The sequence below is a fragment of the Suillus clintonianus genome, assembly GCF_016758775.1.
Source record: "Suillus clintonianus strain FC179 chromosome Unknown DEU56scaffold_109, whole genome shotgun sequence".
In the NCBI taxonomy this organism is placed as follows: Eukaryota; Fungi; Basidiomycota; class Agaricomycetes; order Boletales; family Suillaceae; genus Suillus; species Suillus clintonianus.
In genome coordinates this window covers 121,003-133,390 of record NW_024539333.1, presented here as the reverse complement: position 1 = coordinate 133,390, position 12,388 = coordinate 121,003, and the positions used below count along the sequence as shown (strand labels likewise).

Genomic DNA, 12,388 nt, shown 5'->3' with positions numbered 1-12,388 from the left:
AGTAACCATCAAATTGAAAAAGAAAAGAGCCGTTTCGGTCAGATGGTGCATCATAGTTCTATTAGAAGAATAAACTTACACATCGTCAGACTTCTATCGTCGTCACGTGCCATCGTGATTCGCTGATAAACGATATCAACATCCATTGCTTCGATTGCATCTCTCACTGGCGTCTTCACTGGTACAACTATCCTCTTCCCCTTCTTTTTGCGTGCCACTGGCACTGGCACCTTTTCCTCTTCCTCCTCCTCCGCATCACTCTCAGAATGTTCGACGTTAGCCCTGGCTGCTAATTTACCTCCAGCCCTACCACCCTTGCCATTAGCACTAACGGCCTTATCGTCGGTCATCGTCAAGTTGGAGGTCTCCGCGACTTTTGCGACCTTTTTTACGGGGCGTGGGCGGGGACGAGTAGGCTTTGGCGCATCAGCGCGTGCAGCAGCTTGGTCTGTCTGCATTTTTTTCTGAAATGCAGCAACGCGCTTATGTCCTTCCTGTAAAGCCATCTCACTTGCCTGCTTTTCCTCTTTTTCACGCTGGTCGTCAGCAGCCTTTTGAGCTTTGGTGCGTCTCTTTACTCGGCCTTCGCCCCCGGTCAGGATATGTCCTGGATGCTGAGTCGCATTTTTAGGTCGAGTCGTCATGCGCTTCGGAACTGCGCTGGCAGGCTGAGACATGGTGTCGATGGAGTGTTTGGGAAGGCTGAAGAAAGGGAAAATTGAACCGGTGGTGGTTGTCAACACGGCAAGTTTTTCCACAATCCTCCAAAAATTGTAGCCTAAGCTGATTCTGAATAAATACATTTCATGACCCTACTTATGCCCTGACGTACCACTAATATCGCCGTTGATATTAGGTTTCACAAGTTTCACCAACGTTTTTCCGCCTGATAGTCACTACAACGCTTTCTCTACATCAATATTCACTAAAACGTTTCCGGCGAGGAGACAACACTTTATCAATATTTACTAAAACGTTTCCGGCGAGGAGACAACGCTTTCTCTATATCAATATTTACTAAAACCTTTCCGGCGAGGAGACAACGCTTTCTCTTCATCAATATTTACTAAAACCTTTCCGGTGAGGAGACAATACTTTCTCTACATCAATATTCACCAAAGCCTTTTGGCACAGCGCTGTTCTAATTTAATATTAAACTTTAATTCGTTTGTGCTGGTTTGGTCACATTGGTGCCGGTGATTTACAAGTTGCGCTTCGATTGTCATCCCGGTGTAGTGCATATGCCTCCCCGTCGTGCCCACCACCTGCTTCAGCTTCCATGCCTAGTTCCAGGATGCTCACGCTGGTTTCGAAACCAGTCGGGTCTTACCCAACACAGGCGCTCGCTTCACCCAACTTTACCTGCTTCAGGACCGCCCCCTCAGGACCTCCCATTACCACCCCAGCCATCCCGGTCGCCCTCCCGCCCCCGAGAATTCTCACTGCCCCCTCCAGATTTTTCACAACAGCCCCAGTTATCACCTCCCACACTCCCTGGTCCAATTCACGAAGATCCAAACGGCCCTGATGCAGAATTCACTGACGTGAACGAGCGTTACTATCATACGTACCATTCAATGTTAAACGGTAAGTTCCCTCCAGGCGTCAGTACTTTGTTTTTGACTCACATATATATGCTTAGGATGACCATGCGCAGCTGATGGAACATTTCTGCTGCATGGCACCCCCCCAACTCCTGTGCCACCGAGGCCTCCTGGCGATTGGAGCCCGTATCGCAATCGAATAGAATTCGAGACGGCAGAGTTCGTATTCAAAAAATGTCACATGTCTACGAGAAATTTGGATTTCTTGTGCGACTTAATGGCCGCGACTCTTGCGAAACACGGTGACACCCCTCCATTCGCTGATCACAAAGATCTGCACAGTGTCATAGATGCGACAGAACTTGGTGATGTCCCCTGGCAATGTTTCTCCGTTCAATACTCGGGAGAACGGCCCGAGGTTGTCCCACCGTGGATGGACGATGAATTCGAGGTCTGGTATAGGGACCCCCGTGCAATGGCGCGCAACATACTTGCTAACCCTTCCTTCAAGGACGAGATCGACTATGTACCATTTCGTGAATATGATGTATCGGACGATACGCGCCGATGGAAAGACTTCATGTCTGGAGACTGGGTATGGCAACAGGCAGTAAATTTTCTATCTCTTTCTGGAATCATACAGGATATAGCTAATTTCTATCAAGGACATCATATCGAAAGATCCAGAAACGCACGGATCTGCTTTGGTCCCAATCATTCTCGGTAGTGACAAGACTACCGTCTCTGTGGGCACTGGGAACAATGAATATTATCCCCTCTATGCCTCAATCGGTAACGTACGCAACAATGTGCGACGTGCGCACCGCGATGCTCTTGTCATTATTGGTTTCCTTGCCATACCCAAAAGTATGTATGTTCACATTTCAATTTTTACGCCTCATCTGAGCTGTGTTACAGCTGACAGGAAGCATTCTAAAGACGACACATTTCGTATATTTCGCCGCCAGCTATTCCACAGCTCGCTATCTACGATTCTCTCCAGCCTAAAACCTGTTATGACCGAGTATGAGGTCGTGCGCTGTGGAGACGATCATTTCCGGCGCGTGATATATAGTCTAGGACCCTACATAGCGGATTACGAGGAACAACTTGTACTATCCTGTATTGTTAAACATTGGTGCCCGAAGTGAGTATTAGCACTTGCAGTATCCATTGGTGCTAACACACCATGTAGATGCATTGCAATTCGCACAGACCTTGATGGTGGTGGCGTGAACCGCTGTCGCGAGCATACTGATTTCTTGATCGAAGAACTCCACGGGGATATATTGTGGGATGAATATGGTCTCATTGCTGATCTCGTTGTGAGTGGAACGGGCCGCTCTTCAATACCAGACTAATCTGTTTTGTATAGCCATTCACTAACGACTTCCCCCGAGCCGACATTCATGAGTTGCTGTCGTTTGATCTCCTCCACCAGCTTATCAAAGGGGCCTTCAAAGACCATCTCGTCGACTGGGTACCAAAGTACCTCAAGGCCGTGCACGGAACCAGACGGTCAGAGGAGATCATGAGTGACATAGATCGCAGGTATGTCATCTCACTCGTTTGCTCAATGACATTATCTGATAATAAGTCAGAGTTGCAGCTGTAGCATCATTCTCTGGTCTACGACAATTTCCTCAAGGCCGCGACTTTAAACAGTGGACGGGCGACGATTCTAAAGCGCTCATGAAGGTATTTCTTCCGGCCATCGAGGGTCACGTACCTGAAGACATGGTGCGCGCGTTTCGCGCATTGTTAGAATTCTGCTATCTTGTCCGGCGCAACATCATTACCGAAGATACCTTGAATCAGGTTCAAGCTGCCCTTCGTCGTTTTCATCAATATCGCAAGGTATTCGATATCGTCATTCCTACCTTCTCACTCCCCCGTCAGCACTCAATGACTCATTACGCGGACATGATCCGACTCTTCGGTGCCCCGAACGGACTCTGCTCATCAATTACAGAATCAAAACATATCAAAGCGGTAAAGGAGCCTTGGCGGTGGTCGAGCAGGCACAATGCTCTTGGTCAGATGCTTGTGACCAATCAGTGCCTTGATAAGCTCGCAGCATCCCGTGTGGACTTTGATGCGCGAGGGATGCTCACCGGCACTATTTTGTCAAGTACTTTAGCTGCTCTTGGTAAGTCTGTTTAAGGTTTTTTACTCTGATCGTTTTCTCGCATACTCAACGGCAATATACAATAGGAGATGAAAATGAACAAGTTGTTGCTATTGCACCGCAACCAGATGCCCCCATCATCGAGCCGCAACCAGATGCCCTCGCCACTGAACCCCAACTGGTAATCGATATCGATGACAGTGAAATAGTTGACGGTCCGATGGTGCTTGCTTATGTAGCGCTCGCCAAAACTCCTCGTAAGTAATCTCATGCAATGTCTTATCTTGATGCTCACCGCTGTGTCACACAGAACGAAAACGGGCACGGACAGTAGCAGCATTGGCACATGAAGTCGCTGTTCCTGATCTGCGGTACCTCATCAGGTACTTTCTGTTCTCTCAGCTCAACCCGAATGATGCCCGCAACCCCAAAGATATCCCAGCTGCTAGCTTGCCTCGACACGAAGGCAAGCTTCAGGTCTTCAATTCTGCTGCCGCAACGTTTTATGCTCCCAGTGATCCAAGTGGTATTGGTGGCATGCGACGCGAACACATCCGTGCATGTCCACTCTGGCGGAACGAGTACCCGCGCTATGATTGCGTGTTCATCAACACTGACTCGGATTCAGATATCGAAGGGATGCGAGGACTCGAAGTTGCGAGAGTCGTCTGTTTCTTTTCTTTCAGCCACAATTGGGAAGTGTATCCATGCGCTCTCATACAATGGTTTGAGAAGATCGGTGATTGCCCCAATGAAAATACTGGCATGTGGATGGTTGCTCCAAGTTTTCACGAGGATGGCTCCAGGGACCTTGCCGTTATTCATGTCGAGACGGTCTTCCGTGCAGCGCACCTGATACCTATCTACGGTTCTGAATACATTCCTCACTCCCTCAAGTTTTGCCAATCTCTTGACGTTTTCCGCTCATTTTATGTCAATAAGTATGCCGATCACCATGCCTTTGAGATAGCGTTCTGACCATAGGTGAGTCCTCAATCCAATCCTCAGTCCGTTGCTAATATAATCACATTCAAGGAGCTTAGCTCTCAGGTGGAGAAACCCGAGACGATCCTCATTGAGGGTGATAAGGGCCTCGTTGCCAAGTCCAAGGCAGCTCACCACACTATCTCTGCACCTTTTGCCGCCCCTGTCGACTTCAAGGACAAGCCCCTCGTTGTTTAGTATGAGGTGAAGTACCGCCCCCGTCGACTTCAAGGACAAGCCCCTCGCTCGAACTCTTGGAGAGCCAAACCGAGCTCATCCCCGCCCCCCCCGCCCGCTCCCATAACCGAGCTCATCCCCACTCCCATAATCGAGCTCATCCCCACACCCCCGCCCGCTCCCATCAAGTCTTGACACCCATCCCAAATCAAATCCAGCACGATCACAACCCCTACTCTGCGAATCCTAGTATCACTGTAGAACCTCCACCACGCCCATACCATCGATCTCACCATCGCTACACTTCATCGTCCCTCAGTTCTGCTGCTCTCCCCCCAGGCCCCCTCCCCCCTCTCCCATCCACTTGTGGTGTCCGTCCTCGCTCAGGCAGCTTCGATGACACATCTTATCTCATTGCACCCCTCCAGCCACCTTCCAAACGACCTCGCAATGACCGTGGCGAATATGACCACAGGCCTCCACTCTCCGTAAGTTCCCTCTCATACTACCTTTTTATCTCCTCACATCCTCCAGGCTACATCCATGTCACGTGGTCGCATTCCTGATATCGACCCCCTCCCCCAACAACTTCCTCAAATTCAACACCACAACCACCACCTTACCATTCGGCCTACTCATAAATCTCACTCCCGATCCAGCAGCCGATCCAGTGTCCGTGCTACTTCACAGGACATCGAGGACCTCCTCCTTGACGCTGCCACTGATGAAAGGAGCGCTCTCAATGCCCGTGACCAACATCCACAGTCTCCCCGTGCTGTGTTGGCCGCCCACCAGTCCAGGGGTATCCCAGTAGGTCCATTAGATCAACCTGGCGAACTCAGGACCTATCAAACCTGCTCCCCGCACCCCGCTCACTCCCATATCTAGCAAGGTTTTGCTCAGTGGCCTGCTCAACGCATTGGACGGCATTGGCGCACAAGAGGGGCGAGTACTGTTCACTACGACAAACAAGTACTCGTCCCAGGCAGATGAGCTGTGTAAGCGTCTCTACCTTCCTTCCTCACACAGATGAAATTATCAAAAGACGCAAACTCAAGACGCGCTCGGAAAGAAAACGCGAGCCATCGACGAGATTGAGCTGTTGAACGAACCCCACTGGCCTCATCGACGATAAATTGGTCAGGTCGGCTGGCAAACTCGAGCTCTTGTCACGTATCCTTCCCAAGTTCTTTTCAACCGGTCACAGGGTGCGTCGCTTTCTGTGATTGCCCGAGCTGTGCTGATCATTGTTTCTATCAGGTCCTTATTTTCTTCCAAATGACGAAGGTCATGGATATCATGGAACATTTCTTGAAGATGATGAACTGGAAGTATCTTCGCCTTGACGGTGGTACGAAGATGGAGGAGCGTGCCTTGCATGTTGCAGTTCAATGCGAAGCATTCTGAGATTCAAGTCTTCATCCTGTCGACACGAGCTGGTGGTTTGGGTCTCAACTTGCAGACTGCAGATACTGTTATCATGTGCGTTGTCTCTTGCGGTGGTGTCGTTCTCTATGCTGACACGTAGGTTTGCAGCTTCGATAGTGACTGGTGAATAAACTTCTGGCTATTGTTTTGATAGATGTGCTGATGATATTGCAGGAATCCCCACGCTGATCTTCAGGCTCAAGATCGTGCTCATCGTATCGGCCAGACCAAGGCTGTTCGCATTCTCCGTTTCATCACGGAGAAGAGCGTCGAAGAAGCCATGTATGCTCATGCGCGGTACAAGCTTGATATCGACGACAAGGTCATCCAAGCCGGTCGTTTCGACAACAAGTCGACGCAGGAAGAGCAAGAAGAATTTTTGGTGGGTGTTACAGCAGCTCTCTCCCAAACAACAGATAGCTAAATGAGTGGTATACAGCGGTCCATCCTCGAAGCAGACCAAGAGGAGGAGGAGAACGAAGAAGCTGGTGACATGAACAACGATGAGCTTAACGAGATGCTAGCAAGAAATGACCAGGAGGTTGAGATTTTTCGTTCAATGGATATTCAGCGGGAACGGGATGCGTTGGATGCATGGCGTGCGGTCGGCAACAGGGGGAAACCGCCGTTGCCACTCATGCAGCTTGAAGAGCTGCCTGAGTGCTATCAAACGGATGAACCGTTCGAGCCGAAGGAGATCGATGATGCTATTGAGGGCCGTGGTCAGCGTCGTCGTAATGTCGTCAATTATAACGACGGTCTTAGCAATGAGCAGTGGGCGATGGTACGTCTTGTATGATGTCGCGATGTATGGATGCTGATTGTGACTTTAGGCTGTGGAGGACGACTTGATCGGAGAAGCGCCCACACCAGGCGAGCGCACTGTGATGCTGAAACGGCGACTGCAACGAAGCTCAGTATACTGCCTGTGTTGCCGTTAATCATGTTATTGCACGCTGCGTGGAACTATGTTAACACGCTAACAGTCTCAGGTATAGGTTGCAAATCAGTCAACATCCCCGATCTCCGTGTCAAGCGCTCGTCAAGGAAAACGTGAAAAAAACGTCCTGAGTCAACCGTCGCTTCTTGATTGATATCCCCTTGCTGTGTTTACGGATCGGGGACGAAGACGACGACGACGATCGGTAAGTTTTTGTTGATTACAAGACATCACAGTACTCACCAAAGTCTGCAGTCACGCTATGCTTGAACGACACGTTCCGTGTCGATCCTTGTCCCAGAGCCACCCCTTCACCCTTCTCCAGAACCCCAGTGACGCCTCTGTCCCTTCCTCATTCGCCTCCGCCTCCTCTGCATCCACCGCGGCCCTTATCGCTAGATCGGCCCTCATCTCTATATCAGTCCACCACTTCCTCCCTCGTTCGCAATGCACCGGCATTTTTGAAGCCATGAATTCTGTACTAGTACTAACGCCTCGTTAATCGATTAAGTACTTGATATGTATTTTTAGTACTTACTTTGCTTTTTTGCTTGTCGGCTATGAATATGACTTGTAACACACTTTATCGCGCTTGTTTGTCGCGCGCTTCTTTTCCATCTTGGCAACACAACTCAACAAGTAAATAAATGTAAATAAGTCGTAAATAAGTTATAAATAAAATTCAAGTTCCAAAAAAAGAGCCGCCAATAAATGTGTGAATTTACTGATGTTGCCATGGTCAACGCCATCCATCATCCAGATCCACGATACATGACGTCTCCCTTCGCCAGTAGCATATGGGTCCACGAGGGGCTTGACATGAGTGTCGGCCAATTCCTGCAACCTTCCCTGCCAACCGGTCTTCTTCATGATTGTAGCTAGGCTCTTGAGCGCCATCCATGCTGACCGATAACGTTTCACGCAGGCCGTACGCCTTCGGTGGATGCGGGCAAGGGCATTCTGAGCACGGGTATTCGCGCCTTGACCACGCACCCATTCCCTTTTGAATGTCAGTAAGGAGCAGTGAATGCGTAGACACTGCCGCAATTCTTCTAGCGCATCGTGAGCCTGCGCGTAGCGCAATTCCCATTCGTCCTCTTGTAGGCGTGGATCGCACGGCTTGGTTTTCAGTTCTGAAGGTAACCAGAGGTGTATACATTCGGCGTTCTCGTGGCCTTCACGCGTGGCTGCCTGATCAATAAGGCCTTGAACGGCCGGGAGGTAAAGGACCTGTGTGCGTCGCCACATATCGATCCTACGATGAAGCGAGTTCCGCATCTGCGTGAGACTGCCTTTCTGTGTGTCGGTAGCATGTTGACCCATCGACTCGGCGATATTGGCCAGACGATGCCTTCGAAAGTATGTCAGCTTGTTTGTGGCCGTCAAAGGGCAAATGCTCACTGTTCCTGCTCCAGGTCTATGCCTGAAGCAATAAGCACACTAGGCGAGATTTGTGGGTGCAACGAGCAGTCTATACCTCGCTGAAGGTCCTCGGCCTCCAGCTCCGCGAGCTTTAGCCTTACTCCTGCTTGCGTTATAGCTAGACAAAATCATTAGTCCAAGGTCACTTTGGTGGCGGAAAATACTCACCCATGGCTTTGGCCTCGAGCGGATTAGAGATCGATGTGTCGTTCGGATTATCTTCCCAAGCTTGCATTTCTTCTAACCATGCAGAGCGATGCTCGGGAGTGATGACAGCGTCAAATTCCTCAAATGCGAGTGCATGCGCAGCCTTCTCAGCTAGAGCATCCTTCATCTTGTACAGGAGAGACGCGCCCAACCCGACGGTCTTTTTCCAATTCCAATCGCCAAAATGGTCGTCCAGCGTGTCACGACGACAACCAGGACCCATCGCTTTCGTACTTGATGCCACAGGGTTGATATTCGACCAGCCCCTCTCCGGGGCTTCACCATCCGTCCGGCCGACATAACACGTGAAATTGAACGAGAAGACGGTCTGACATTTTGCAACATGTGCGGGGAGGTGGAACTTTGGCACGAAGAAGCGTATATACTTGGTGAGATGGTCCAAGGCATGGGATCGAGGAAAGGACTTCATGCGGGCCCAGAGGTTTTTGTGCCATTGGCACGCAATATCGTACGACACGTTGAGCATTTCGAGCTGCGTACCATGCAAAGTCGAGAAAAATAAATAATCCATATTGATGTACCTGTCAAGCGCGATAAGACATAGTAAATACAAACACAACAAGACCGTGACTTACTTCTCGCCCTTTTGCAGATCACCGACTCCATTTGGCCGTTTAAAATTATGACGGGCACAGTCTACTGTACCGACGCCAGTAGCAGCAAGCCCTTGTGCCTGCTTTGTATCTGCCATGTTGACAGCGCTGTGGCTCGAACATGTACTTTTCTGTAAGATAGTGTGAGTACACGTCAATTGATTAAACCAAACGGTCACATACCTCCTGCGCCTCAGTGAGATGTTCGGCCAGGAAGGCCTTGTACTCTTTCTCCTCGACAAAATATGACCAGCCACTCGAAAGACTTGGGTCTGCGTGATCGCTCGATACGTTCCGCCTTTTCAATCGAAAGTTCGCGTCAATAGCTAAAAATACTGCATACAACCACCTAAAGACATCAGCCTAGTGAATCAATATCTGTGGTACAACGCACCGTTTTGCTTTCGAAGCATTTTGCCAACCCTCAGGTAAATTCTTCCCTGGCTGCGGGCATGCTGGACATAGCACCGCGCATTCGCCCTGCGATGTACCATCTACGCCACTGGGATCGTGGCCACGTCCGAAACGTTTCAACATTGTGAGATGCCGCCACTTACGCACCATCCGCATGAATCCTTCATAGCGGTCCTAAGGTAGACAGTAAGAGACTGAAGGAACAAATGTAGATATTAGCGTACCGGCATGCGTTTCATCATCCCTGTATTATCCGTGAGTCGAACAAGAGAATGGTAGAATTCATAGGCTGATGCCTTCGACTCGAAGGATAAGATTTGGTAGTAATGCAGAAGTCGAAATGTTGCCGCTGTCCTAGGTTTAGTTGGCGTGGAAGGGAACCATCCGTGACGAAGGAGTTGTTTAACATGTGTCTCGGATGTCTCGCAACCACAAAAGTCCAGTCCTAGTTCGTGTATTCCGTTTGTGTCTATAAGCACAAAGTCGTCGTTAAACGCCGGCTGCGGGAGGATGCATGATTGACCGATGGGATGCCCGAGTTGCACTCGAAGGCCTAGCGTCTTCAAGGAAGAGCTCTCGAAGAATATACCATTCCATTGCTGCAAAACAATCAATATATTTCATGTTTCTCATAAGAGATCACATACCTGTATGCGATGGGTTGGAGACCGGGCATGATTTGCCAGTGAGCATGTACCACAGTACAGTTGCATGTCATCGCAATCCTGACATCGGAATTCTGCAGGATTGGCGCAACAGCCTGCACACGAGTCCCTTGCATTTTCACCGCGTCCGTCCAACCGAATAATCTCCGAGAGATATGTATCACGTTCGTCTTTCCAAACAAGCAGAGGATTGTCCTGACGAAGACAGTGAGTAAGGAATGATGTGACAGAAATAAAATAACTCACACCAGCTGGGCGCTTGCTTTTCTGACTTTGAGTCATTGTCCCGTCTTCGCCAGCATCCATTGAAGGTTCATCAAACATCGCAAAATCAAACTCGGTGCTTCCATCCTCAGGCCCTGCAAATTGGGAAGACTGGTGTGTGGACGAAGGTGACGGGCGACAAATCAGATGGGCAGCAGACACCTGCATATTCCCATCTCGACGTCCTGAAAACCTGAAGGTGGTATGGACCGTCTCTTGCAACTGTGAGGTAGGCGGTACATAGTGATTGAGCTTGGGTCGTTTTCGATTGTTGACTTGTCGAAAAGTGAAACGTGAAGGGGCACATTGGATAGTTTGATGACTGGTTGGGGCGACACGCTCGGTGACACCATCAATTCGGGTGGAGCCTGCATTTGAAGAATTTCTAGCAGGTAACATCGCTCAGGCAATGGGCTCAGGCAATGGGCTTGTGCATGAGAAGGTGTGACACAATGTGACAGGTTAGCGTGACAGAAGCTTGCAACTCATCGAAGTCGAACTCATCGAACTACTCACTTACTCACTGCCAGTGCAATGCAAGAACTACGACTGCAGCGGCCAAGGCTACTGCATCACCCAATATGGATGGCTTTCCCTGTACAAAAAGCCCGAGGTCAGTTCCCTTTTCAACATCAATTCTCCTCCCATACTTACTACACCCAATGATGATCTCCCCCAGCACGATAATAGCTGCCGTGCCTGCGGCGCTCGTCGTTGATGGTAATGATGGTAATGGCACTGGTAAGCAGCGATATCTCCGAGCGCGCTCTGGTACTTACTAGCAGGATAGATGACCTCTCTGCGGCACCCATCACTGACGGTACTGGTGATCTTACTAGCAGGATAGATGACCTGCCTGCGGCGCCCATCGCTGACGATACTGGTGACAATGGCACTGGTAAGCAACGATATTCCTAAGCACGCTCTGCTTCTTACTAATGTTCCACAGATAGTCTCATTGCGCTCTTGGCCCAGATGAATATCACTGGGCAGGAGGCGTCTGACGTGACGTCCAAGATCCATGATGCGGTCCAGAACGCGCTGGTCGCCGCCGTTTCTGCTATCAGTGCTGTTTCGACCACTTCAGCATCAACTCCACTCGTCCCAGCATTGACTCCTTCGACCACTTCGACATCAGCTCCACTCATCCCAGCGTTGCCAGCGTTGACTCCTGTTGTGAACTATGATGTGCCAGCGGCTGACGCTACGGGTCCCTTCTACTGGGTGACCCGTGGCCGCCGTATTGGCGTATTCTCTACTTGGTAAGTGATTCGCGTTATTTAGATTAACGGCAGCTGATTTGTGATCCGCCAACAGGCAGCAGACCTCGTCCCATGTCATTGGCGTGAGCAGGGCGTCTTTTTCGAAGGTCCGCTCAGTTGCCGAAGGAATTCAGCTGATGAAAGAGGCCATTGGCCGCGGCGAAACGGAGGTGTTGACGTAACATATACCTGAAGCTTTTACATAGTAGCGCAGCGTGAATCTCAATAAGAAATATGCAATTCAAAGTGACATTAGTGCGCAAGCCTCGCGAGCCTATTCAAAATTCGTTGTAGTTCTGGTACAAGAATCCCTTGAGTAAATGAACTACGGCTAACTCA

At 49.8% G+C, this 12,388-nt stretch overlaps 6 protein-coding genes across 6 annotated transcripts; 4 read left to right on the top strand and 2 right to left on the bottom strand.

Annotated features, from left to right (window-relative positions):
• Positions 1 to 79: 79 nt before the first annotated feature.
• On the bottom strand, positions 80 to 677 carry DEU56DRAFT_760106 (uncharacterized protein; the record flags this gene model as incomplete). Its single annotated transcript, XM_041350394.1, has 1 exon — positions 80 to 677. A coding segment is annotated over one exon (598 nt), but the record flags the coding sequence as incomplete, so codon positions are not given.
• A 684-nt stretch (positions 678 to 1,361) lies between these two features.
• On the top strand, positions 1,362 to 1,776 carry DEU56DRAFT_710440 (uncharacterized protein; the record flags this gene model as incomplete). Its single annotated transcript, XM_041347484.1, has 2 exons — positions 1,362 to 1,608; positions 1,658 to 1,776. Coding segments are annotated over 2 exons (366 nt in total), but the record flags the coding sequence as incomplete, so codon positions are not given.
• Positions 1,777 to 1,821: 45 nt separating this feature from the next.
• DEU56DRAFT_745478 (uncharacterized protein) lies at positions 1,822 to 4,650 on the top strand (the record flags this gene model as incomplete). Its single annotated transcript, XM_041349152.1, has 7 exons — positions 1,822 to 2,154; positions 2,210 to 2,411; positions 2,463 to 2,691; positions 2,740 to 2,869; positions 2,920 to 3,095; positions 3,146 to 3,675; positions 4,004 to 4,650. The coding sequence occupies 7 exons, from the start codon at positions 1,822 to 1,824 to the stop codon at positions 4,648 to 4,650; spliced, it is 2,247 nt and encodes a 748-aa protein (XP_041203574.1).
• A 1,597-nt stretch (positions 4,651 to 6,247) lies between these two features.
• On the top strand, positions 6,248 to 6,601 carry DEU56DRAFT_719003 (P-loop containing nucleoside triphosphate hydrolase protein; the record flags this gene model as incomplete). Its single annotated transcript, XM_041347652.1, has 3 exons — positions 6,248 to 6,315; positions 6,370 to 6,384; positions 6,436 to 6,601. Coding segments are annotated over 3 exons (249 nt in total), but the record flags the coding sequence as incomplete, so codon positions are not given.
• Positions 6,602 to 7,870: 1,269 nt separating this feature from the next.
• On the bottom strand, positions 7,871 to 10,805 carry DEU56DRAFT_745500 (uncharacterized protein; the record flags this gene model as incomplete). The annotated part of the gene is made up of 8 exons (XM_041349154.1): positions 7,871 to 8,552; positions 8,603 to 8,741; positions 8,792 to 9,372; positions 9,427 to 9,575; positions 9,628 to 9,793; positions 9,839 to 10,032; positions 10,083 to 10,457; positions 10,506 to 10,805. The coding sequence occupies 8 exons, from the start codon at positions 10,803 to 10,805 to the stop codon at positions 7,871 to 7,873; spliced, it is 2,586 nt and encodes an 861-aa protein (XP_041203572.1).
• Positions 10,806 to 11,452: 647 nt separating this feature from the next.
• On the top strand, positions 11,453 to 12,231 carry DEU56DRAFT_760103 (uncharacterized protein; the record flags this gene model as incomplete). The annotated part of the gene is made up of 4 exons (XM_041350393.1): positions 11,453 to 11,528; positions 11,578 to 11,685; positions 11,737 to 12,049; positions 12,105 to 12,231. The coding sequence occupies 4 exons, from the start codon at positions 11,453 to 11,455 to the stop codon at positions 12,229 to 12,231; spliced, it is 624 nt and encodes a 207-aa protein (XP_041203571.1).
• Positions 12,232 to 12,388: the final 157 nt, after the last annotated feature.